The following is a 27,407-nucleotide window of genomic DNA, read 5'->3' as shown; positions in this document are numbered from 1 at the left end:
CTGTTTTTCTTAATGTAATTGGGAAGAAACGAGATTAGTCAATTCTTAAGAATCTCGCGTCGATTGTATAAGACGTAAATATAATAAAATATTTGATATCATTTGAACTCAATGTTTGAAGAATTAAGAATTTTGACTAATAAAATTGTTATGAGGTTCTTTGCTGAAGACTTAGATTTTAAAGATTCCACAAATTTAATTTGGAATTTATCCATATTTAACTAGTCTTATGGAAAGTTTTACACAATAGGATACTTGTTGACACACAAATATATAACAAGAGAAGTTTGAGTCGTTTTGATCCATCAAAAATGAATTGGGTTGAACTTACCCATTATATTTTTAAAATATTTCTTTTATAATTTGTTTTTATATATACTTATAAATAAATATTTAAAGTATGTTTAATTTTATAAATATTTTCTAAAGTTTTAATTGATTAAATAATATTTTCAATTAAATAAATTAACATAATTATTACATTTACATGTTAAATTATTCTATTAAAACTAATAATTATAATGAAATTAGTAATTTTAATGATTTAAATTATAATAGTATTACCTATTAACATATTTATAAAAAAATAATATAAAAAAATAATCTTTTTAATAATTTTAATTTTAACTTTTAATTTGAAAAAAAAAAGACAAAATTGCCTTACCAAACCAAAATAGACTAATAAATTGAAAATTCAAACTCGACCCCCTTGTTTTTGTGGGTTGACTCACAGGGCACGACTCATTTTGACACCCCTATAAAAATACAATATAGAAGTCTCACTATATTATTATAGTGTTCTTTGTGCATATAGAAGAATAAATCCATATTTTATTTGAATATGTCAGGCCTCGTTTTAAGCACCCCAAACTCCACCTGTTTAATCATAATTAAATGCACCAAAACCCTGCTCAGATGCATTAAAAACGCACTTAGAAAACCCTCTGAGCGGACGCCAGGTGTCAATAAAAGAGAATCAGAAAATCAGTTAGTGGGATACAGGTGTCAGCAGGAGAACGAACGTTCGTTTTTAAACAAAACAGAACCTTCTGAAGTCCGCGTCACTCTTCTGCATGCACCTTCTTCTTCCCAAAATTCTGACTTTCCATTTCTCCTCCTTCTCTCTAGAAAACCTTTCCTTCTCTCTACTGTAACTCATCCCCCTTCCTTCGATCCCATTTCAGAAACCATAGAAGTACTCCCGACGCTGTAAGCTTTAGTTTGAACCGATCCTTTCCGCGTTCTGAAACTGGTAAGTTTCTCACCCCTAGTCGTTTGTTCATATGAGCATGCAAGCCAAGCTTTGGTTGCACGCGGTCACCCTATCTGAACCAATCTTGGTTTTTTGTAAATTGTTTAGTTTGAAGAGTTTGTTTGAGCGTTGTGGGTAGAAGAAGTCATATTTCTGCGAACCCTGTCTTAGGCTGAAACAAGTCCGTTCACTTCAAGAGGTAAGGGAAGCTTATTCAATTTAATTCATATGTTTTATGTGTGTGCATGGACGTTTTTGGGGTTGCATGCAGTATGATTTATGTTATTGGATTTTGATACATGATTATAAGTATGAACTGAAGTATGTTGAATATGAGATGTACTGTGATATGATTATTTGGAAGTATGAAATGTATATGTTGAAAAATGAGTAAGTGTAAATAAATCTGTAAATCTGAACTTCCCTATGATAACATACGTTCGTCATTAAACGGTCCTTGACCGTTCGGTGCTATTGGTAGACTTATTTGAAATGGAATTCTTTCATTTGGAAAGATTTCTAATTGAGGACGAACGCCCTCTTGTATTAAGTGCTACGTTTGAGCGTTCGGCCAAACGTACATGCCCTGAGTGTTATGAGAGAAATTGAGAAGCTTGTAAATATACATTTGTACACTTAGTCATTCTTGAAAATCTAAACTTCCCCATCTCTTATTATATAAATTTCTATTTCTATCATTAGTTCAAATCAGCGATGGGTCTCGATCCAAAGCGTTCGTTATGAGTGGCGCTCAGTCTTATACCAAACGCTAGTCCTTGCCTTTAATTATCAAACGGGTGTAAATAGCGTTCGTCCAAATATTTTAGTAATTGTGTATTACCGCGTTCGGTCATTGACTGGCAGTCGGTTTTCCTAAGCGAATTGATCTCGGTATAGTTCTTTATTCGTCTCGTGGTGTTTGTATCCTTTTGGATTCGGCCTAGAGCCCTTGTACTTAACATATTATAAGTATTATTCGGATCGTACTAGAGTCAGTTCATTTAACTGATTCAAGTGGTAATGACGTTCGTCAAATAACATGTGTCGGCTTTATTCTGCTCGGAAATGAGTCTTTCTCGGTCTCGTCTTTACCGTTCGTCCTCGTTATGAAGAGGGCTGAACGCTCGTCTTTTTATGAAACTAGAACGGAATATGAAAATGATATTAAAGTGGAAAGTTATAAAGAATGAACAGTATATGAGGTGAAACTATGGTTGTGGATTTTGAACGAGCGTTCCAGGGAGGAACGATTCTTGGATGAAAGTTGGAATTGTAAAGTATGAATGTGGGCAAAGCTTAGCTGACGATTCATCCTGATGTTCCGTGAGTGCTCGTCCTCATGCAGAGGAGAGTTGTCATGTGTGGGAACGGCAGGAGGTCCTAGTCCATAACTGTAATTTGGACGGAACGGACTAACCTCAGGTAGTAGCTGATGAGAATTCCAGTTACTTCACCTGGGTGCACGAACGTCGTAGCTACACAGAATTCATACGGTCCGGACAGTCTGTCTAGTATCAGGAAATGATTGATTTAAAGAAGTTATTGAATTATATGTTGGAATGTATTTGATACGCTTGATGTGTTATGAAATGCATGTTATTAATTGAATTAAATTCAATAAGCTTACCCTTCGTTTTTCATTGTGTTGTCTATTGTCCTTGTACGTCCGTTCTGTCTTTGCAATGATCGTCCGTGTGGATGTGAGCAGATGGGGAGGCGTTACTTGAGGAAACACTGGAAGAAGAGATTTTGGAGGAAGCAAACCTAGTGGACGTGGAGGTGAAGGCCGAACAGTAATGCATTCGGTTGGTTGCTTAGTTTAGTTAATAGCTTGCTGTATTAGAGCGACCCTCCTTTTCTTTTGAGTAAATTGGACCGTTCAGTATTTCCATTTTGTAAACCGTTCGATAATTTCTGTTTACTGAACGCCTCTAACTTTTGTAAAGCTAGGTAAGGTCGTTCGACCACTAGTATGCTTTATCTCTTTAATTGTAAAACTGATGTGATATATTAATATATGTGAATATTCTATTTTATATGATTTATTACTGTATTTTATGGGATGTTACAGAATACATAGGTTTACTTGGTTTAAAGGAATTTTATCTATGTTTTTGCATATTTCATTGTATCATTTATCAAATTGTCATAACAACTTTTGTTGAAATAAGACAGGTATTTGACATTCACTTACACTTGAAATAACAATATAATGTTTTGTTGAATGAGAATCAAATATTAAATGCATGTTACAAGTAGAAAATCACTGTCCTGAATATTGAAAATAAACTAGTAATAATCTAGAATATGTCATGTGCAAAAAATCAATCGACAAAATTCAAGATTTGTTGTTGAAAAAATCGCTACTTCCCAACTTGGGCGCATTTTATGTCATATCTTATTAAATTAAATGAATGATGGTGTGGTTATGACGAATTCCAAGCTTTTGAGTTGCTTTATCCTCATGTCCGTAGATTTGTTCATTTTGTCATTTACATTTAACGGATTTGTTATTTGCATGTACTACCCTTTATAATATTTTAAAAGTTTATGAGATCCAATTTTATTTAGTTCAAAATCAAAATTATTGGTCTATTTACCACATATCATGTTTCATATCTAATCACACCATGTCAACAATCAAGAAGGCCAATAATTAACTGTATTATTCACGAAATGAATGAGTCAAAATTTAAACAAAACAAAAAAATGTTCTTATTGTGAAAATGAATGTTAGAATAAAAACAATTGTACATATAAACAATAATAATTATATGTTTCACTTATAATTTGCATTATTAATAAATGGTTTACTTTTTCATCAAATCTTTTTGTATTACCAATACCCATAATATAAATATATTTAGTTAATGAAAATTTTCTTATGTTTTAACAAATACCACTCTCATTGTTTATTTCATTCACAATTAACAATTATAATTATAAAAAATTTCCAAAACATACACCACACAATTTTTTTACACAATCAAAACTATGTCATAATGAAGTCTTGTTGGCATACCAGAACTTCAATACAAAAAATAATGCTAAAATCGTCGTGCATAAGATCTACTTAAGTTCAACAACAATTACACATAAATCACTCCCAACACGACTTTAGTGTTTTAACTTTTAGGAGAAATTACACATCCTTACACGACCCAAATTTATGAAAAAAATGAGATTTGTAACATTATAAAATGAAAATAAGTTAATTATTTAATTAAATATTATTATGTTTATAATATTTATAGTTTATTATTTACTTTTTGTTGTGAATTTAATTATTTTGCTCCTACGAATAAATTATCTAAATTTTCATGAAAAAAATAAATTGAATTATTCTAAGTATTGATTAAAATACTCCAATGTATAAATTAATATTTCAAGGAGAAAATAGTTAATTAAATTTTATCATAACTAAGTATTATTTGATATCATATTAAACGACATAGTAATTTCATAATTTTTTTTAATGATTAAAATAGTAAAAACACTTCTCCCATACCTACAACCTATAATTTATGAATATGAATAAATGGGTCTATTTTAAGTCAAATTTATTTAAATTTTAAGTCAAATTTAAAATTAATTTTATGGTGTATATGTATTTTAATTATAAGTTCAATGTCTGAAGCATAGGTCAATAAACTAGTCAAAACCTACAAGCATCAGTACGAGTAATTTGTATCCAGAAAAACGCGGCGAAAGACAAAAAAAAAGAACTAGAAACGTTAGCGCCGTTTATGTTTCCGTACAAACGGCACACAGCAAAGCCAACGCATTGTTTGGACAACGAAGAATGTCAACGAAAGACTGACGCCGTTGGATCCATTAGTTCATTCAAAACTTCAAAGTTCAAAGCTCAAAACCAAACCGTTCTTTCTTTTTTAATTTCATCCTTCTGAACAAAAATTCCTCAACTCGGGTTTCCCTCCTCTCCGACAGTGCTAGGGTTTCACTCTTCGTTCTAACGTTGAACTTTCGTTCTGCAAGTAAAATTCAACAAACACTTAGTAGTTTAAACTAGCGTAGCATGGATTTGGAAGAGGAGCAGGAGTACGAGGAGCAAATGATGGAGGACGAAGAGGACGAGGACGAGGACGAGATCACGCAGGAAGACGCGTGGGCCGTTATCTCGGCGTACTTCGAAGAGAAAGGCCTCGTTCGTCAGCAGCTCGATTCCTTCGACGAGTTCATCCAAAACACCATGCAGGAAATCGTCGATGAGTCTGCTGACATTGAAATTCGACCTGAGTCTCAGCACAATCCTGGTCACCAATCCGATTTCGCAGAGGTATTTTCCTTCATATTCCTTTTTTTCCCCTTCTGTTTTATTATGCAATGTTTGTTAGGTGCAGGCACCAGCTTTTAAGGTGGGTTCCCAAGTGCTCGGATGCTTATCTATTGGTATCAGAACTGGTTGTTGGTGTATCAGAAAGGAGTGCCGACAAAGGTTTCTTACCAATGAGGAAGTTGACTTAAGTGTCACAGGGTGGAAGGGTTGAGTGAAGTGTCACTCAGTGAAGAAATTGAGTACAGTGACACTAAGTGAATAAATTGAGTAAAATGTCACGGAGTTGGGAAGTTGAGTAAAGTGTTACTAAATGAAATGTCCTAGAGTTGAGACGACATAGGTGGTACTATGATAGAGACATGGGTACTATAGAGTGAATTTGTTCGAATTGAGTAGTATGAGATGTTTGGTGTATTGTTTAGAAGGTGTCTGCTTCTCTCTCCTTGATTGCTACGTGTGCTCGGTTCTCTTCCATAAACAACTAGTTTTTTAAGGGCGGATTCCGCAAATACTGGAGTGATTATCATTAGGTTACGTTGAATGCCGAAAAATGGGTACTTGGTTCACTTTGCTGCCGTGTAAATACTATCTCACCGTGTTTTAGATGACAGTTTTACCATAGGAGCTTAAGCAAGTAGTGCTTTTCTTTCATTGACTATTATTTTTTATTCATAAATTAGTTAGGTTAACTACTGTAGAAATTTTTTCTTGCTGTCTTTCACCCATTTTTAAATAGGTTCAAGGTTGAGACCTCAATTTGGGTTATGTGAGCACGTAATGAAGTATTAGTGTACTTACTTTTTGTTGGGACAACCTTGTGATAGTTAACTAGTGTTGCTTATAGAGAAGATCGTTCTCATCAGAGACCTGTTATCAATTGCTAAGCTTTTTGAAGTCTCTTTGTATGCTAAACATGATTTGCCTACTAAACTTGTTAACTATTTCAGTCATTATGTCAGTGGAGAAAAAAGAAATGTAAAAGGGATTGGTCCCAATGAATGTGAAATTTTCAGATTGTTTCATGAAGTTTAGAATGCTGACAGAACAAACCAGGAAATATTTCTGCCTTTTATCCATGTTAATGATCGTTGTTTTTGATCCTGAGACCTATATATCTAGCATATTCTTTTCTTAGGTATCCATGTAGGATACTGTGGTTGAAATTTTAGACGCATTTCCAAAATTCATTTGTGATTAGATGCGAAGGTAATACTATTTATGAATGCAATTTCCTTGCTGAAAATAGAAACGATGAATGCAATTTATAAGGATATAGATAACTTTTCCTGTGCCCATATCCTATTAAAATAATTATACATAGTTGTAAATAGAGATAAGATGATTAACAATAATGATGAGTTAATTCAAATGTGATTTTTTGCAGACTATTTATAAAATCAGTTTCGGTCAGATTTACTTGAGTAAGCCTATGATGACAGAGTCTGATGGAGAAACTGCCACCTTGTTTCCCAAGGCTGCTAGGTTAAGGAATCTTACGTATTCAGCTCCTCTGTATGTTGATGTCTCTAAGAGGGTTATAAAGAAGGGGCATGATGGTGAAGAGGTCACTGAGACTCAGGATTTCACCAAAGTTTTCATTGGCAAGGTGCCTCTTGATTTGGATAATTTTAATTTTGTTATTCAATGATTAAGCTCAATGACCTTTCAGAGATTACTCTTTTTAATTTTTGTTATTATTTAATGGTAGGTTCCTATAATGCTTCGGTCTAGTTACTGCACATTATACCAGAATTCAGAGAAGGATTTGACTGAGCTTGGGGAATGCCCATATGATCAAGGTGGGTATTTCGTTATTAATGGGAGTGAGAAAGTTCTGATTGCTCAGGAGAAGATGAGCACCAACCATGTCTATGTCTTTAAGAAGAGGCAGCCAAACAAGTATGCCTACGTGGCTGAAGTTCGGTCCATGGCAGAGTCACAGAACAGACCACCCAGTACTATGTTTGTGCGCATGCTTTCTCGGACTAGTTCCAAAGGGGTAATGCTAATTTTGCAATTTAGTCTTTTCGAGAAGTTGTTTTTCCTGGTTGTGTTTTGTGCAACGTCTGAGTTTATGAATCTTACTATTTCAGGGTTCTTCAGGACAATATATACGTGCCACTCTTCCTTATATTCGAACTGAAATTCCCATCATTATTGTGTTTCGAGCATTGGGGTTTGTTGCTGATAAAGATATATTAGAGCATATATGCTATGACTTTTCGGACACTCAAATGATGGAGTTGCTACGTCCTTCTCTGGAAGAAGCGTTTGTAATTCAAAATCAACAGGTGAGTTCTCTAGTTTTAAATATTATTTGCTTGCAGCCCCAGTGGTGCTTGCTTATCTAGTCTAGAATTTACAATAATTTAGTGAGATCGTTATACAGTGCCTTCCTTTCCCATTTCAGTCTCTGAATTGTTCTTCACATGTTCGGGAGAACAGTCTTTTTTTCTTGAATTGTATATTTAATGTTTCTTAGGTTCCCAAAAATATTAAAACTAAAAAAAAAAAGTCTCTTAGAGTTTTTCTGTTGTTGTAAATGGCGTGTTTAATGGCACAAATGAATCCTTTATTTCTAATCTTTCAAAGTACGTTATAGGGAAACCTAATGATGACTAATAATGGATAATGTCCCTAATTATCAGTTGTATACATTTCCCTAGTTACTAAGATCAAATCATATCTTAAATACTCCCGTTAAAGTTGGGCCATATATGTCATATGAGCTTGTTGTTGCAAATGTGGTCAATACAAGAGCTTTTCAGGGATTTAGTTAGCATGTTTGCAAGTGGGTTTAGTAATGATTTCTCCACAGAGCACTTTCTCTCTCACGAGATGATGATCAATCTCTCTATGTTTAGTCCATTGATAGAAGATTGGGTTTGATGCAATGTGAATCACAACTTCATTGTCATATATTAGTCTAGTATCTGTGTACCTCTGTATTTTAACTAATGATGAAGTTACTAAAGCCATATAATCTTGCATGTTTGGTCGAGTACCAATGAGGTAATTAAGTTTTCCTACTAGACAATGATATATTCTAGGGTCTTTCAATGTCTCAACCTAACTCGGAAGAAGCTTCAAATAAGGATCCATAAGACTATTGTTGAGACGACAATCAAACACACCAGTCTTGGTCAAGATGTCTAAGTCATACTTCCGTTGGCAAGTGACAATGCTAGATGAGAATTGTGCAACTTTGATGCCAAGGATGTACTGAGTTGACTGAAGTCCTTGGTCTGAAACTATTGTGAAGGTGAGACCTTGAGTTGAGAATTCCATTAGAGTCATTGCAAATGATGACAATGTCATCAACATATACAATAAGATAGATGCACATGCTAAACGAAGAATGAAGTGAATACACCAAGTGATCAACATCACAATGATTCATAGCAAACTCAAGCAAGGTTGAGCTGAGTCAGATGAACCAAGCACACAGAAATTGCTTCAAGCTGTAGAGTGATTGACGAGCTTACAAACAAGATGTGCGTCGTTGGAGATTGTAAAGTCGAGCGGCTGATCCATGCACACTTCTTGCAGCTTTTCATGCATAAATACAATTTTGATGTCCAATTGGTGAGGAGGCCAATTGTGGATGGAGGCCATGGCAAGAAAACACCAGACATAGGTGATTTGGGCCACATGTGAAAAAAGTGTCCCCAAAATCCAAGCAAAACAAATCAAAGTATAATCCTTAGCCACTACTAGGCAAGCTTTGTAGTGATCAATTGTACCATTGGGTGTCATCTTCTTTCTAGACCAAGCAACACTCAACAATGATCTTGTTGGGAGGCAAGAAACAAGCTCCCATGTGTTGATAGCATCCAAATCAGCCAGCTCTTCTAGCTTTGTCTGTTTCCAGTTGCAGTTAGCCATGACTTCACCTATGGACTTATTAGTATAGAAAAAGTCGAAAGAAGAGATAAAAAAATTAGGAAGGAGATAAAAAGTCACAATTTAGAGCAAACGCATATAAAGAGTTAATATTACGAGTTGACTGAATACCTTTGTGAATTGCAATGGGAGGTTCAGGTGTAGGCAACATTGGTTGAAGAGTAGCTGCAACATGAGATGATGTTGGATGATCAATGGGTGACACTTCCATTGGTACCAGTGTCCCATCAGTGGTGTGTGAGAAATGGAGGTGGAATAAGAGCAACTGTAGGTGTTAAGGGAATAAGAGGAATTTTCAAAGTGGCATCTTCAACTATTGAAGAAATAAGGGAATAGTGTCAAAGAATGTAACATCAACTGAGACTAGATACCATTATAGTTGAGGAGAAAAACATTGATAACATTTTTGGAGGTGAGAGTAACCAGAAAAAATACATTTTATGGATTTAAGTAAGAGTTTATTTTTTAGCAGAGTGAGATCATGGACAAATCATGTGCTCCCAAAGATATGGAGGACAAAATGAAGTTCCTTTTCAGGGTTCAAGATGGACTGGGGAATTTGATTGTTGAGAACAAATGAAAGACGTGATTCATTAGATGACATGTAATAAGAAGAGCATAGCCTAGAAGTGAAAGGAACATTAAAGTGAAGAAGAGTGCAATGTTTCCCCCAAGTGACGACTTTTGTGCCAACAACAATATTTTGTTATGGTGTGTGGGCATGTGATGTTTAATGAAGAATCCCTTGAGTGTAGAAAAGACTAAAACCGGGAAGACAAATATTCTTGCATTATCAATTCGAAATTTTTTAATTTTGAAGCTGAATTGATATTCAATTTCATCTTGAAAAGTAGAGAAAACATCAAGTCACTAAATGTATCATGTGAGATGTTTTCTAATGACAAGAAAAGTGATGGACAAATTACACTTTCAAGGACTATTTTTATATTTCAATATTTTCAAGGGCTGAAGTGGTTGTTTACCCAAATTCTTTCCTTTTATGCATTGCAATATGTTTTCTTTTACTGTACACTCTTTCTGTATGCTGTCAATTGATTTTGCAGTGAGATGGTTATTCATTTTTAATTTCAGATGACTGACATCTGGCATTATTAGTGAATTATGGTAATGGTTAGTTCTTTTTAATTTCAGATTATTTAAAACTTCTATTATTAGTGGAATATGGTGGCATTAAATACACTATTTTACACTTCATGTACTTACCATTAGGTAATTTGATTTAATTTCATATAAATTTATCTCAACTGCAGGTTGCACTTGACTACATTGGGAAAAGAGGAGCCACTGTTGGTGTAACCAAGGAAAAGAGAATTAAGTGAGTTTAATTGGATTTTTTAAAACTTCACAGTGATTTTTGCTGCATCCTTTATTAAGTTAGGGTTACACTTGTATCATAATCTGCAGGTATGCTAAGGAGATCCTTCAAAAGGAGATGCTTCCTCATGTTGGCATTGGGGAATATTGTGAGACCAAGAAAGCTTACTATTTTGGGTAAGTTGATTCTTTTTCATATACTGTTTTCTCATTTTGATTACATGGTGAGTATTTATTATACTGTCATTGCCCTGCAGATATATCATTCACCGGTTACTACTCTGTGCACTTGGGCGGAGAGCTGAGGATGATAGGGATCATTACGGAAACAAGAGGCTGGATCTGGCCGGTCCTTTACTTGGTGGCCTATTTAGAATGGTTTGTTTCTGATATTATCCAATTTATTTTTCTTTTACGTAGTAACTTTCTGATTAGTCAATTCCTGACCATTGTAACTTGTGGGGCAGCTATTCAGAAAGCTAACAAGAGATGTCAGGGCGTATGTACAGAAGGTTTGTTCAGACTTCAAGTTACACCTAATTCTGTGTTCATTTTGCATTGCCTAAACCTTTGTACCTCATGAATGTTGTAGTGTGTTGATAATGGGAAAGATGTTAATCTGCAATTTGCTATCAAAGCAAAAACCATCACAAGTGGCCTTAAATACTCACTTGCTACTGGTAATTGGGGGCAAGCAAATGCTGCAGGGACTAGAGCTGGAGTTTCACAGGTATGAATATAAATTATTGCATTATGATTCGAGTAATTTGTTTTGCTAACCTACTATAGAAGAAATAAGACTGATCATTTTGATCTTCTGCTTCAGGTGCTGAACCGCTTAACCTATGCATCCACTTTATCGCACTTGCGAAGACTGAATTCCCCAATAGGGCGTGAAGGTAATCTTTCTTGGTTATTCAAGCATGATCCAGCCTTCATTTTTTCCCTCTCCGCATGTACATTGCTTGCATAAATTAATACTGTAAATGCAATAGGTATTGCTTTGTCAGTTATTTCTATAGTTCACTCAGATTATGCACTATTTCAATACTGCCTATTTATCTAAGTTGTAATTAATACTGTAATTTTTACTTCCAGGGAAGTTGGCCAAACCAAGACAATTGCATAATTCACAATGGGGAATGATGTGTCCAGCAGAAACACCCGAAGGACAAGTGTGTATTTTGCTTTCTAAGCATACTTCATATATTACTTGTTGGAACTCATCTTTCTCTCTGGTATTTATGAGTGTGATTGGGCTATTATATAGGCCTGTGGACTGGTGAAGAACCTGGCATTGATGGTCTACATAACAGTTGGTTCAGCTGCATATCCTATTCTAGAGTTTTTGGAAGAATGGGGCACAGAGAATTTTGAGGTTGATGGCCTTCCTGCGTAAAGTTGCTTTGTTTCTCTATCTAGTCCGTATGATTTCTATCCTTAAATTTGTTTGTTCTCCATACGCACAGGAAATTTCTCCTGCAGTGATTCCCCAAGCAACAAAAATTTTTGTAAACGGTTGCTGGATGGGTATCCATCGTGATCCTGATATGTTGGTGAGAACATTAAGAAAGCTGAGACGACGGGTAACTACCATTTCACTTTTGATTCGTTTGGACTGCTTATTTATTTTGTTTGATTGAATCTGTCGGCAGATAGCAATTCCCCTGCTTAAAAAATTGTAGCGAGACATTGTAATAGTAGGTAGGTACAATATGATAATGGTGGCATTATTTTCCAGTTTTAATATTATGGGCCTGACTATTTGATCCTATGACTAGCCAGATGATGCTACTTATGAAATTATACATGTGTTTATACGAATATTCATTATATTATTTCTCACATTTATATTCTCCTTTATTGTATCAATTATGAGGTCATTGGACCTATAAATACACGAGTCTGCTGGTTATTTTAGAAAATATGGGCGGCTAATTCTAAGGAGACAAATCTCTGTGATTGTGGGATTGCTTCTAAATACATAAACCTATTATTAAGAGCAAAGAGATGGCTGCAATAAAGAATAAAATTACAGCAAGGATAAAATATAAAACTTCCTAAAATACAGAATGAGCAGCTTAGTTTTGACATTATTTTTAGACGAGGCCATAGTATGCGTCTTTCAAATTGTTGATTTACTGATAACTTCATGATAGAGCCATCTGAATAACCATTATTTACATTCTTTAGGGATTTGATTGATTGAAGTTGCTTAGATGTTTTAGTTGCGGTATGATGCTGATGGTTCTCATGGTTCAGGTTGATGTTAACACTGAAGTTGGGGTTGTCAGAGATATCCGTCTTAAAGAGTTGCGTATATATACAGACTATGGTCGTTGCAGTCGTCCTTTATTCATTGTGGATAAGCAAAGGCTTCTCATAAAGAAGAAGGATATCCATGCTTTACAACAAAGGGTGAGCCAGCATTAACTTTAGTTGGAGTTGACATTGTTTCAGTAATTGCTTAACTCATTATTCAATTTCTTCAGGAATCCCCTGAAGAGGGTGGATGGCATGATCTAGTGTCCAAGGGCTTTATAGAATATATTGACACGGAAGAAGAAGAGACTACAATGATTTCCATGACAATTAATGTTAGTATTATAATTCTGGATTTGAAAAAAGTATACCCTTTATGGAATATGTAGGTTCCTTAATGCAGATAAAGAGGCTATAAAGCAACACAAAATAATTATTGAATAAATGTTACAGGATCTTGTACAAGCTAGGATCAATCCAGAAGAAGCATATTCTGATACGTATACTCATTGTGAAATCCACCCATCACTGATTTTGGGTGTATGTGCGTCCATCATACCATTTCCTGATCACAATCAGGTAAATATGTATTTTTGTGTGTGTATTCATTCTGATTCACATTATCCATCTCACTTATCTTTGATTGGTGCAATCAGTCCCCACGTAATACGTATCAGTCTGCAATGGGAAAGCAAGCAATGGGAATATATGTTACCAACTACCAGTTTCGGATGGTACTGTTTGTTCTTTCTTGTGATTAATCAATGCCTGTTTTTCTGTACGTGTATTTTATTTTAGTTAACTCTGGATTTTACTCCGTGTTTTTGCTCCATTACTTAGGACACCTTGGCCTATGTTTTATATTATCCACAAAAGCCATTGGTCACTACAAGAGCCATGGAGCATCTTCATTTCCGTCAACTCCCAGCTGGAATTGTAACATCATGCTTCCTTTCTTTATGTCATTTTGCTGATAATTTAAACATTCTAATACATTTACCCCGTGTGTCTTAGAATGCCATCGTGGCCATTTCCTGTTATTCTGGTTACAATCAAGAAGATTCTGTGATCATGAACCAATCATCAATAGACCGAGGGTTCTTTCGGTCTCTGTTTTTCCGTTCATATAGGTACGAATGCCCATAATTGGATATTTTCTCCTTTCAGTTGCTATGTTTGGGATTTTTATGAATGCTGCTTTCTTTAACTTTTATAGGGATGAAGAGAAGAAGATGGGAACCCTAGTCAAAGAAGATTTTGGCCGTCCAGATAGAGCTAACACCATGGTGAGAATTTTGGCTTTGGAGGCAAATTACTACTCTTGCTTTGTATTTTTATTTGGGAAAAGATATTGGTTTCTTTTTGGTGGTTTATTGGGGAGTTTCATTTTGCAGGGAATGAGACACGGTTCTTATGATAAGCTGGATGATGATGGTCTTGCACCACCAGTAAGCATATCTGTATTTATACATTTTGTTGTCTGTTCCTGACAAACTTTACAAAGACCAATTTATTATAATTAAATAGGGCACAAGAGTATCTGGAGAGGATGTTATTATTGGAAAGACCACCCCAATATCTCAAGAGGAGGCACAGGGACAAGCTTTACGATACACTAGGCGTGATCACAGCATAAGCTTACGTCACAGTGAAACTGGAATTGTTGATCAAGTAAGTTTATCATATTCATTTACTTCAACATTTTACATGTTGAGTTTGAGTCTATGTTGTTGTGAATGCTTAGTGAATAAGAGGTTTTAAATTTTAATTATTAAAAAAGGAGTTGCTTGACAAAAATAAAATGTCCACATGGGAAGTAAGAGCATATCAATGTATTCCAGAATCCTTAATTCTTATCGTTACTTTAATTACTGGATTATAATTTTTCTTTTGGTTTTGTAGGTTTTGCTGACAACAAATGCTGATGGATTGAGATTTGTGAAAGTACGAGTGAGATCTGTTCGTATACCACAGATTGGTGACAAATTCAGTAGTAGACATGGTCAGAAGGGTACTGTTGGTATGACTTATACGCAAGAAGACATGCCCTGGACTGTGGAAGGCATCACCCCTGATATTATTGTCAATCCACATGCCATTCCTTCTCGAATGACAATTGGTCAGCTTATCGAGTGTATCATGGGGAAGGTGGCAGCTCACATGGGAAAAGAAGGAGATGCTACTCCTTTTACAGATGTTACTGTAAGTAGCATTCTTCCATCTAATACCCTAAACCTAACAATGTAGACCAAAAGCCAGGTGTCTGTTGTGCAGGGTAAATTATATCTTTTTATTAAAGTCTTCTGTCAATGATTTTTCAACATCACCTGTCGATAAAATTCTTTTTTCGCGTGTTTATCTCAGTACATTGAATATATATGTTGTATATGTTTAAAATTCTATCTTTTATATGTTATCCAGGTGGACAATATCAGCAAAGCTCTACACAAATGTGGGTATCAAATGCGTGGTTTCGAGACTATGTACAATGGTCATACAGGTAGACGTCTCAGCGCAATGATTTTCCTTGGTCCTACATATTATCAAAGACTGAAGCACATGGTTGACGACAAGATCCATTCTCGTGGTCGGGGTCCTGTGCAGATCCTCACAAGGCAACCTGCTGAGGGACGGTCACGAGACGGAGGTCTTCGATTTGGAGAGATGGAACGAGATTGCATGATAGCTCACGGAGCTGCTCACTTCCTGAAGGAAAGGTTGTTTGATCAAAGTGATGCATATAGGGTTCATGTATGTGAGCAATGTGGGTTGATAGCTATTGCAAATCTCAAGAAGAATTCCTTTGAGTGCAGGGGGTGCAAAAACAAAACTGACATTGTTCAGGTGAATGATAGTTTATCTTTTCTGGTAGTCGATGTCTAAACTTTTCCTTGTGCTGATTTTTTTTTTTCCTTTGATTGTCCGTGTAGGTTTTCATTCCGTATGCTTGTAAACTCCTCTTCCAAGAGTTAATGGCTATGGCTATAGCTCCAAGAATGCTTACAAAAGACGTCAAATCTAAAAAGAAGGACCAAAAGAAGAAGGGAGCCTGATAAACATCTTTGACCAAAGCCACTTTTCTTATATTCTCGCCTCAAGCTCTCCAGAACTTGGGATATACACGGTATCTAAATTACAGGGACCTTTCGAAAGTGTTGGCAAAGTCACTGGCGAATAGTTTTGTTACATTCCTGATTGATGTTTCCCTTTGCCTAGCAGGTTGGTGCTACCCTTTTGCATTTGCTTTTACTGTTTCTCTATTCAAGGGTGCTCATTCTTATCGATTAATATTACCAAGCAGTGTATATACAAGTGAAGAATATTTAGAATCCTTGAGCTTTCTTCTTATTCACTACAGCATAGATGGGTTAGTATTAAGAGAAAAGCAAAGTTAGGGGACGTTTCTGTTATAAACTTAGACTGGGTAGAACTGTACAAGTGTCTTGTGTCCAATCAACCATTTATTCCAACCCCAATTTTGACAATCCCTTTATGGTTTACTGTTAAAAGTTGTATAAAAGAAGTTAGCAGATGATTTAAATTTAGTTGTATAGCAGTTTTTAAGTTCAATTATTGTACAATTTAAAGAAATGAGCTAATTTGTTTAACAATGCAGTATGTTGAATGGCCAAGGAGTTTTGTCTTCTGCCACTTCCTCCTTATACTTCACAGCCTATGGTGATGCTAATTGGGATAATTTGCTTACATACCAGAAAGCAAAATCGGTTTCTATATCTTTTCAATCGTTCCTTGGTATCATGTACATGAAAAAGGGAAGTCATCGATTGTAATTTGTATCAAGCTGTTATATCCATAATTACTAACTTTACAACTTTCAAAAATACATGTTTTTAAATAGTTCTCCACAACTTCTTTTGCTATCTCTCTCTTCATATCATAATTCATCAAAAGACATTATTTTTATTTTTTATTTCTTCACCTGTAATTGACTTTTTCAAAAGGATCTTCTTAACTTATTATTAACAAAATCTTCAGAAATAATGTTTATTTTATCCACTTTGAAAAACTATCAGTCTCTATTTATCGTTTTTACCATATTATTTGTCAGAGCTAATTTTGATAAAAATAAAATTGAATAATTTCACAATCATTAAACATAACTTTGTTTTAATTTTCTATTGACTTTAAGTTTATGTAAAAATCTTAAACTTATTACATATTATGTACATAGAAAAAAGAGAAATTTTTACTTTCGCGGCTTCCTTCCAATCTCTTATCTAGAAGTTTGAGTAATAATATGAAACATGTTTATATTCATATAATAAAATGGTTATTAGAAACTAAATTTTTGTTTTTAAAAAAAGAATAAAAAATAAATATATATATCTTCATTTTTAGCACTTCCCATGCAATGAAATAAATTGGACTTGTTTGACAAAAATGCTTTTATTTTGTACTTGTAGCAATTAGACCTTCGTTTACTATTTAAACCATGATTAAAGCAGACAGAAATTTCTTTCATCCATATATTTTTTCCAATTATGCTACAGAATTGTTTTACATTCATGATTTCATATTTTTAACACATTTTCTATTATTTAATTATAATTTATTAGAAACCAAAAAATATAAGAAACTAAATATATAAAACATGAAAACTAGAAATATAATTTGCAAAAGGTATGAGTTATAATTTGTCCTGGACATAATTAAAGATTTGATAACTTTTTCTTTTTCTGGAGAAAAAGTTAATTTAGTTTTATTTTAATTCTGTATTCAATCTATAACAGAAAAAAAAACTTGTATATGGTTTTAAATAATGGTTCGTATAATGAATTATGATTTATGCAGTATATTATTACATTTCAACAAAAATTATCATATAAAAGGTAAAATTGAAAAATTTAAGCATACTTTTTTACACGAATTCATTCGAAGTAACTTATTTGTTTTCAAAAGGTAATTGTTACGGAAAACATGCTTAAGCCTATTAATGTTTGTAGAATAGATTAGTTTTTTAGCCATCAAATTAACTGCAGCTGCATCCTTACCTTATAAATAAATAGACAAAGCATTTGAATGACATTGAAAATATGCAAAGAAGAGGCCACCATGATGCAGGAAGATGAAAAATCAAAAGGATGAGTGCAAATACGTGAAGTTATTTTGGTTTACCTTTCTCATAGTTTCAAATCTACCGAAAGAAGTTTGATTGTTGATAGCGACGACAAAAATGTTTTACAAAATAACAGAAAAATCGTTACTATAATTTATTTGAAAATTACAAAAAAACTTTCAAAAGAAAAATGGTGTTCAAAACCAAATTTAGTTAGTATTAAAGTAAACAAAATATTGAAACTTAAGATTACAAGTCATTAAATTACATGCAAAATTAAACACTACAAATAATGTCATGTTTTTTCTTCTCTAAAATTGTGAACAACTAAGAACTTGAGAAGGAAATCCAGGCTAGGCTACTTGCCTTAAGATGGGTTTACACACTCACAAACCTGGTATGCTAATTGCAATATTTGTATGTTGAACAACCAAACCAGCTAATAAAACTGAACAAATGAATGGTTTTGCCAAATACACAGTAAAACCATAACTGAATAGTATCAAACTACAATAGCACAAATAGTTCCCTCTGTATTTTATCCACCAACACTGAAGTTTCTTTTTCCCTTTTTTTAACATCAGTACTTTGAGATTCAAACAGAAACATGTAGGTCACAAACTAAACCCGGGACACAAGCCAAAAATAAGAATAAAGGAAACAAAAGAATACGTAAAAAACCAAGGCATAATATACATATTATCTTCTTGACAATTGGCTTCAGCTCTTACCTGATCATGGGAACTGAAATAGGAATCCGGTCCCAACGTCAAGTCCATGGCAGCTGCACAGGGATGGATTCAATGGCGGTGGTTAGCTGCAAAGCTAACACCCAACTTATGGCTTCCTCTTATTTTCACGAGTTTCGTTCGTGCAAAGATTGATGAGTAAGCTCAAAAAGTATATTTTTTTTCCCAACATACATCTTTATAAATAATAAAAGTGAGAACAAAGTGAGGGGGAATCCTCAAAGTTCAAACCAAGGTCAGAAAAAGCTTACCCTGCTGGCCAGGTAGTGTTAGGCTCGTATTCGTATAAAAATATTAAACCATCTATTGCATAGATAGCTACTTAACCATTCCCTGATGAAGTCTATATAAAACAAGAGTAGATGATGATATATCCCATGTTATAACATTCAATTGATCACTACAAAATCCTACTTACGTAGACACCCAAAGCTTTTAAACTTAAAATTGATAAAATAGGAGATTATATGAGCAAATGCACCCAGCCAAACAAACTCATCTGCAGCAGTGCAGCAGAGCATATGCAACCAAACAGCAACAAAAGCTTGACACGATTAATTTTGTAAGGATTGTGAACTACTCATACATGCAATCATGCATGAAAAAGTCGAGAAGAAAATAAAGCAAAAAGGAAATCTAAGAAGCACCAGGCAACAACAACTTCAGAATTTTGCAATGTAAGCATATTAGCCGAAAGTCTGCCAAAAGATGGGCTCTCACATACCCTGCAACCTAATATGTTAATTGCCAGTATTTGAAAGGAACAAGAAATAATGTTGAAACAAGCAGCTAATAAAACAAAACAAATGAATGGTTTTGCCAATCACCTAGCAACACCAAAACTGAATAATATAAAAACTACAAAAGCACAAGCCCGAGTCCAGATGGTTTCAAGGCATTACGAATCCTATAATTGTACAAGTAGTAGTGAAGCTGTCCATCTCCCGGTCCAAACTTGAGCTCTTTGAGGAAACTCTCATTGTGCATCACATCCAAGGCATTGAAAACATCAAAATCCTTTTGCTTTGCTACAATTAGCACATCATTCATCAACTGAGTCAATGGGGTTTTGGTGGAGACATTATAATAAGAATAAGCAGCTTTCAAAGTTGAGTAATTTTGATTTCCAAGGATTGAAGAGGGGAGTGTATAGAAGCTGCAGAAGTCAGTGATCTCATGATTCCCCGGACTCTCCACCAAGAAACTATCCACCACATTCTCATTGGGAAGTAGCCAGTGCTCAACATCATTTTCATCAAAATCAGGTGCAACAACAAACTGGCTCAAGTAATTTCTAAGTAGCCGAGTAACAGCCGGGACATCCCGAAGCTCCATTTTCCTGAATCCAGGGGTAACAGGAGAATCTGGCAATTTGTAAAGTTTTATTGTGCGACTCATCGTCATCCTAGCACCAAGCCTTGAAAACCCGACATCAATCAGCTTCTTCGGATTCAATGATCGGTGCCAATACTGACAAGTCGTGATTGGTGTTGGAAGCACAACCCCAGCTGTATAAGCCGCCTGCCAAATATTTTCCAGATGAACCCTCCTAGTCACCTCCTTGATCATAACAGGCGCAAGCCTCTTCGACCTGAGCTTCTTATGAACACACAAGAAATTGATCTCAGCCATCTTCACAACATCCTCATTAACTCTGATCCTTGCTGGTACGCCACTGATGAAAGCAACCAACTTCTTCGAGGTCTTGGCACGCACACCAATGTGCCAACTCCGGTAATACCCCGGAACGCGCAACGCCCACCTGAGAAACTCCTTGGAATAGTTGAACCTGAACATGTTTTCATCATCCTCAACATAGTTATTCTTCAGCAGAACATAAACCTCATCACAGGTTTCCGAAGAGTCCATGTCACATGTGGTCCACTCATAAGCACTAGGAAGGTTATAAGGCTCCTGCTTAACCTCAGACAAAGGTGTCGGGGGCTCAATGGGGCCTTCAGTCAAACTTGCGTCCCCAACATCCTTGTACTGTCCAACAGGTTGTGTTTCCCAGAACTTATGCCTCTTACCAAGAGTCATTGAGTCTTGGAAACTTTGCACAATGGTTTCCAACGAGGCGTTGTTGGAAACCGCTGAGTCTCCATGAACAAGATCTGGTTTTGCATTTGGAGACCCAGATGGGACACTGCTATCACCCATATCAATTATCAAAAAATCCCAAAATCCCAACTCTGCAGAAATATAAAATAAAACAAAATAAAAACACAACCCCTGGCAGTGAAAACGAAATTAATTGAAACGGAGATTCAAACACTGAAACAATAGAACCTTGATCCGGTGGAAACCGAAACAAAATTATAAGGCAATTGGTGCGGAATTAAAATCAAAACACGAAGATTGAGAAAAGAAGCACAAATTAGAGAGTGAACGAAATTAAGATAAACTCACGATGTGGGATGAAAACGATGATTTAGATCGAAGGTGAGAAAGAGTGGCGAAGAAGGATAGGAATCAGGGTTACTTGGTTCGATACCGAAAGTATCTATGTGATGTGGTTTCTGAAGAGAGGGGTCACCAAGATGCGTGCTGAAAGAAGCATTGGGGAAGACGAAGGTACGGAACCACTGTTTTTATCCCATGCGACGGGTTAACCAAGGATTCATTCTTTGGGTTATGTTAACGATAATTAACTTACCTAATTCTATATTACATTTTTGTTTTTCAATTCTGTTATGGTAAATAAATATAAAAACAAACTTTCATTTATTTTTCTATTACACATTAATTCCACATCTCACGCTTTTCCAAACTTTATAAAAATATTTAGAATTTTTTTTATCCAGTACACAATTTTTAACGTATTTTTTTATAGTGTATTTGAAAAAGAATTTTGAAAGTATTTTATTTCCCACATAATATGTTATTTTTAATTAAATAATAGGTTTATATACATGCATATATATATATATATATATATATATATATATTATATTAAACACAGGTAATATAATTTTTAGAATATTTTCACTATAAGATGACTTCCAATTGAAAATTAATTTTATTTGTTAATCTATAACAATTACAATTACTTAGAGATTGTAAAGTAACATGACTAATAATCTATAAGTCAATATAAAACAAATCATACTTAAAATTTATGATAAGGTTTATATTTCGACTCTTGATACTTAAACCAAATTGTTGAACAAAATGAAATTATTATTACTATAAATGAATTTTTAAATAATTTTCAGAGATATAATTATATAATGATGTTATGAAGAAATATACACTCCTTAATTATATTTATGATTTAATTATTTATAGCTCATAAATTCATAATGATAGCTCAAAAGTAATTATAATGATCTTTTAATTTCATAAGCAATTTATAATATTTATTTATTGATTATCATATTATATGAAATCAAAATCTATTTAAGATTTAATGAATGGACTGATCCATTTGATATTAACACACATATATTACAATAATGTAAATTATCATAAATAATTATATATTTTAATGAAATTAAGAGAATGTGATGAACAATTAATGAATATTTCAGAATACAAATAAATCAAACTCATTAATTTTATAAATTTATATAATAATTATTATATTTATTCAGAGTATGTAATAAATGTAAATACATCTATTTAATGTCTTATAAATATAAAATAAATTCTATTACTTCCTTGTTTGACAGCAAGGAGCAAGACTTATAAAAAAGAAGTGTATTTGGGAAGATTTTCAATAATTTATTCATTATGGGCCGGAGCCCAAGAGTGGTTGATTTCTGAATGAAGACTTGACCAGTGACGGGTAAAAAGAAGGGCAAAATGGGAATGAGAAAAAAAGGCTTCCAAAGAAGAGGGTGTCTTCTATAATCTTTGTTGTTCTCACAGTTCCCACTCACTTTCTCTCAGAAACGCATTGTTCTCTCTTTCAGCGGCGTAGATCTGAGCAGTTTGGGAAACCCTAACTGCTCTCACCAACGACTTCAGTACTCTCTTTGCCTTTTTCTCCTTCGATCAACGACCTCTTTCTTCGCCTTAAGGTTGCTCTCTCTTCTTCTCTATTCTCCGATGCGATGTAATCTGTCTCTTTCTAATTCTGTTGATTCAATCGATGTACTTCTTATCTTTATTTTATGATTGGATCTGCTGATGCTGTTCTGGTTTGTTAGCTTCTGTTTGTTTTGTGCTCTACTAAAGCTTAGGAAGTTACTTTTAGCATCTATTTTGTTTCCTTTCTGTGCCCATGACATCTTATAGAGTTCTTGATTTTTTTTTTATTTATTTTGCGCATGTGGAATCAAATTTATTGTTGAATTTTGGTTTTGTTTCAGACTGTGTTCTCTGTCCCTATTTTTTGGTTTCTTTAGTTTTATTTTACCTGATCTGCTTAGCATGTGTTCCTACTCGGATTGGAATTACTTGTTTGATTTTATTAGAAGTGGGACATAGTGGAACACTTTTTGGTTGGAAACATGAACATTTATTTGGAAGTGGTTTGTTGGAATTGCATTTGATATATGGTTTGAGTATCAATTACTTTTTGGTGTGTTATTAACAGAATGGGTATGCTCTATGTCCTGAGTTAGATTGAGAGTAAATTGATGTTAAGACGTTGATGCATTTTTTTTTACTTTTGGGAGTTGTAAATAGAATCACTTCCGGATTTAGGACTACACTACGTTGAAAGCTTAGATTTGTTATTATTGTATTTATGTTAATATACGGACAATGTTTTTTTTGTCATGGTAAAATAAAACAATGTTGTCTCCTATTTGGATGCAGTGAGAGAACATACGAGTGGAAATATGGACTTTGCTATTTTTTTTGGCAGTACTGGGCCATTTGAGTTGGAAATGGACTTTGATGAATATTCTCTAATAAATGGTGTCATAATACTATTTCTTTCCATCTTGCAGTCATGGCAGGACTTGCACCTGAGGTATCACAGTTTGATGGTCGTCATTATGATAACAAGATGAATGAGTTGTAAGATTTTCCTTAATTTTTGTTTTACTTTTGGTTATTGTTATTCAAAGTAATTGTTGTAGAATTATTTTCATGTTTCAGTCTAATTTTAGACATATAGATGCAATGTGATTATATTTTATTGGTTTGATTGTCATGATTTAATGGCTACAGGCTTACATCTGATGGACAAGATTTCTTCACATCCTACGACGAGGTTTATGAAAGTTTTGATGCTATGGGTTTGCAAGAAAATCTTCTGAGAGGCATTTATGCATATGGTAGATTTAGCTTTCTTTATACCCTCTATTTTTTTATATCTATATTTTACAAATAAAGTTAGATTTATTAGTATTTTATTTACTGTGATTGTGATGACAATTGTAATTTTTTCATTCTGGTTTTATGGACTGGAATTTCTCTGCTGTCTTTTTATCTCTCTCAAATAGATGGTATGGTCATATTGTTACTCTTTAGTAACAGTGAATGTCTGTATCCCACTGCATCTTTCCTTTAAATTCTTTTTTATTAATATTACATTCCCAATAGTCATATTCCTATATATTTTAAAAAGTGTTTGGTTAAATTTTACTATCATAGGAATATTTTTTTATTTCAAATTTATGTAAAGTTTACTTGGTAAAAATTATAATTATAAGAGTAATAGTAAATAATTTCCTCGTATTTCCATGAGAATACCACTTTCGCTTCCCCTTGGAATGAAAACTACCTAAAGCATGGGAATAATGGTTTCCTTGGAATAGAAGATACTTGGCAATCACTTTGATAGCCTTCTTCTAACATAAATGAGAATAAATATTCTCACCTTTATACTCCTTGAAATGAGAGATGACGTGTAACCAGTGCCCCTTTGTGCTTATTGTGCTGCCGCTGATATTTGATAGTTGTGTGTATTTAAACTAGTTTAATTTGTGTTTTAGGTTTTGAGAAGCCATCAGCTATTCAGCAAAGGGGAATAGTTCCATTCTGCAAGGGACTTGATGTTATACAACAGGCTCAGTCTGGAACTGGAAAGACAGCAACTTTCTGTTCTGGAATTCTGCAGCAACTTGATTATAATGTGACAGAATGCCAAGCCTTGGTTTTAGCACCAACTCGGGAGCTTGCTCAGCAGATTGAGAAGGTTATGCGGGCACTTGGAGATTATCTTGGTGTTAAGGTGCATGCATGTGTGGGAGGTACCAGTGTCCGTGAAGACCAACGCATCCTATCAAGTGGTGTTCATGTTGTTGTTGGTACTCCTGGTCGCGTATTTGATATGCTGCGCAGACAGTCACTTAGACCAGATTACATCAAGATGTTTGTATTGGATGAGGCTGATGAAATGCTTTCCCGTGGTTTTAAAGATCAGGTTCTTATTTCATGTCTTATGCTAGTAACTATTGTATTTTCTATATGTCACGCCCACACAATTGTTTCTTGTTGTTTATTTATAATTTATCAAAATACAAAAATACATAAAAGATATGACCTGTTGCTCATGTTCATCAAGTTTCTTCATTGAATTCATTTTATTTTCTTATTTGCTTATTTTCTAAAACTATATCTTTACTTGTATGCTTGTTATGCATATGATTTTCCTTATGTTATCAGCAGTAACCATAGAGCTTAAATTTAATTGTAAGTTCATTTAAATTACCTTTGAGATTTTATTATTTTGGCAAACTTGTTTAGTGTCATTAAAACTTTAAATGCAAATCTTTTTCCAGATCTATGATATATTCCAGCTACTTCCAACCAAAATTCAAGTGGGAGTTTTCTCTGCTACAATGCCTCCTGAGGCACTTGAGATCACCAGGAAATTTATGAACAAACCAGTGAGGATCCTGGTGAAGCGTGATGAGCTCACCTTGGAGGGTATTAAGCAGTTTTATGTCAATGTTGACAAAGAGGAATGGAAGCTTGACACACTCTGTGATCTTTATGAGACATTGGCAATTACTCAAAGTGTCATTTTCGTCAACACCAGAAGAAAGGTTGATTGGCTGACTGACAAAATGCGCAGCCGAGACCACACAGTCTCAGCAACCCACGGAGACATGGACCAGAATACCAGAGACATTATTATGCGTGAATTCCGCTCTGGGTCTTCCCGTGTTTTAATAACTACTGATCTTTTGGCTCGTGGTATTGATGTCCAGCAAGTGTCTTTAGTTATAAATTATGATCTCCCAACACAGCCTGAGAATTATCTCCATCGTATTGGTCGTAGTGGGAGGTTTGGCAGGAAAGGTGTTGCCATCAATTTTGTCACAAAGGATGATGAGAAAATGCTGTACGACATTCAGAAGTTTTACAACGTGCTAATCGAAGAGCTGCCTTCAAATGTTGCCGAACTCCTTTGATGATTTTTGTTCCATCATATTAGAAGGAAGTTGGTTTCTGAGGTAAGTGTTATGTAATGTTTCTTTTCTTTTTTGCCCCTTTTGTTGTATTTCTGCTAAACCTTGTTTGACTTTTTCAATAGGTGTAGTAATTTAATTTACATTGTCAGTCGTCTGGATGTCCAAGTATAAGTACTTACAATGTGGAATCACATTATTGTCCGAATGGTGTAGTGATAGTTGCACCTTTCTAACAACCGGGGTTTTCAATTTTATGTTTTGGTAGTTTTAACATTTGTTCATTTTTTCAATGTATTCATAGTTCAATGGCGGTGTCCCTGGTACCCATTTTTGAGGTCCAGGGATTACATATGCTTTTTAAAGAAACGCTTATTTTTATTGGGTGCTTCATTTCCTCAATTATAAAAATGGTGTTAATAAAATGAACTGGTCATTGATAATGTGTTTCTAATGACTATTTGCTATCCCAATTGTAAAAGCTACCAACGAAGGATGCGAGGAGCGTTGTGGGGCGAGTTATCTAGATTCTGGTTATATAATTTTGGTAAAACAGCTCTTTATTCATTGGTATCGCCGAATCAGTTGGAGGTCGTTTCTCTTGCCTAAATGGTGGAGCACGTTGTTAACTTGTGAACAAAACGATAGTGAAATTGCAAAAAATTTAAAATTGTGATCTTTTGAATCTTTTGAGCAACCTTACACGTAATTCCGATGTATCGTCAATGGACTCGTATTTTAATATTGATACCCGTAAAGGAGAATAAAACCAGTTTTATAGTAGGTATTACGTCTCCGTTTCCACTTGTATTCAGTGTCTGATTATCGCGTTTAATAAGCAAAGGGTCGGAAGTCACGGTTGGTCGTTGAGTATTATCAAATGTCGCGTTTGCAAAATTTGAAATGTTTAAAGATCAAGAGTAGCAATGTAACCGAAGGCTAGTCATTAACCTGCAACAATCAAAAAGAATGTAAAATTTAATTTGAGTGATCATTATTGAAACTTCACTGCGGCGTTTTTAGATGATATTGGTGAAGACCACGTAAAGAAAATATTAATGTAAACTTTTAATATAAAGAAAGGACAAAATTAGCGCCTAGAGGTAGGAGTTAGTATGGATTAAGAGCCTTGGGCGCGCTTTTTTGGTTTCCTAGACGTAGCAATTTAATGGAGCATTCATTTTTTTTTATTGCTTGAGAAACAAAAGTCCGCGTTTACGTG

General features: G+C 34.5%; 3 protein-coding genes across 5 annotated transcripts; 2 read left to right on the top strand and 1 right to left on the bottom strand.

The window, feature by feature from the left end:
• The first annotated feature begins 5,049 nt into the window (after positions 1 to 5,049).
• Positions 5,050 to 16,700, top strand: LOC108331809 (DNA-directed RNA polymerase II subunit RPB2). 3 transcript variants are annotated; one of them, XR_001832443.2, is made up of 26 exons: positions 5,050 to 5,549; positions 6,934 to 7,155; positions 7,258 to 7,548; positions 7,643 to 7,840; positions 10,724 to 10,788; positions 10,878 to 10,964; positions 11,045 to 11,165; positions 11,255 to 11,299; positions 11,380 to 11,517; positions 11,614 to 11,686; positions 11,886 to 11,962; positions 12,058 to 12,165; positions 12,257 to 12,373; positions 13,050 to 13,205; positions 13,280 to 13,384; positions 13,503 to 13,628; positions 13,706 to 13,783; positions 13,890 to 13,985; positions 14,064 to 14,179; positions 14,266 to 14,335; positions 14,444 to 14,497; positions 14,577 to 14,720; positions 14,952 to 15,251; positions 15,471 to 15,893; positions 15,980 to 16,268; positions 16,666 to 16,700. XR_001832443.2 is itself a non-coding variant. In XM_017566751.2 (25 exons), exons 1-25 carry the CDS (start codon positions 5,289 to 5,291, stop codon positions 16,100 to 16,102), a joined length of 3,594 nt encoding a protein of 1,197 aa, XP_017422240.1. In that variant the 5' UTR covers positions 5,050 to 5,288; the 3' UTR covers positions 16,103 to 16,700. The 3 variants fall into 3 exon arrangements, 1 of the variants encoding a protein (XP_017422240.1); XR_008248335.1 differs by lacking the exon at positions 16,666 to 16,700 and adding an exon at positions 16,269 to 16,594 and having other exon boundaries at positions 15,980 to 16,173; XM_017566751.2 differs by having other exon boundaries at positions 15,980 to 16,700.
• Positions 16,701 to 19,596: 2,896 nt separating this feature from the next.
• LOC108332206 (glycylpeptide N-tetradecanoyltransferase 1) lies at positions 19,597 to 21,514 on the bottom strand. The gene is made up of 2 exons (XM_017567393.2): positions 21,285 to 21,514; positions 19,597 to 21,067 (listed from the first exon to the last, which is right to left on the bottom strand). The coding sequence occupies exon 2, from the start codon at positions 21,033 to 21,035 to the stop codon at positions 19,734 to 19,736; it is 1,302 nt and encodes a 433-aa protein (XP_017422882.1). The 5' UTR covers positions 21,036 to 21,067; positions 21,285 to 21,514; the 3' UTR covers positions 19,597 to 19,733.
• Positions 21,515 to 22,595: 1,081 nt separating this feature from the next.
• LOC108331866 (eukaryotic initiation factor 4A-15) lies at positions 22,596 to 26,424 on the top strand. Its single transcript, XM_017566853.2, has 5 exons — positions 22,596 to 22,897; positions 23,774 to 23,843; positions 23,997 to 24,103; positions 24,764 to 25,194; positions 25,553 to 26,424. Exons 2-5 carry the CDS (start codon positions 23,776 to 23,778, stop codon positions 26,186 to 26,188), a joined length of 1,242 nt encoding a protein of 413 aa, XP_017422342.1. The 5' UTR covers positions 22,596 to 22,897; positions 23,774 to 23,775; the 3' UTR covers positions 26,189 to 26,424.
• The last annotated feature ends 983 nt before the right edge of the window (positions 26,425 to 27,407 follow it).

The sequence above is a fragment of the Vigna angularis genome, chromosome 4 (assembly GCF_016808095.1).
Source record: "Vigna angularis cultivar LongXiaoDou No.4 chromosome 4, ASM1680809v1, whole genome shotgun sequence".
In the NCBI taxonomy this organism is placed as follows: Eukaryota; Viridiplantae; Streptophyta; class Magnoliopsida; order Fabales; family Fabaceae; genus Vigna; species Vigna angularis.
The sequence above is the reverse complement of the archived record's forward strand: the minus strand, read 5'-3'. Positions and strand labels throughout refer to the sequence as shown.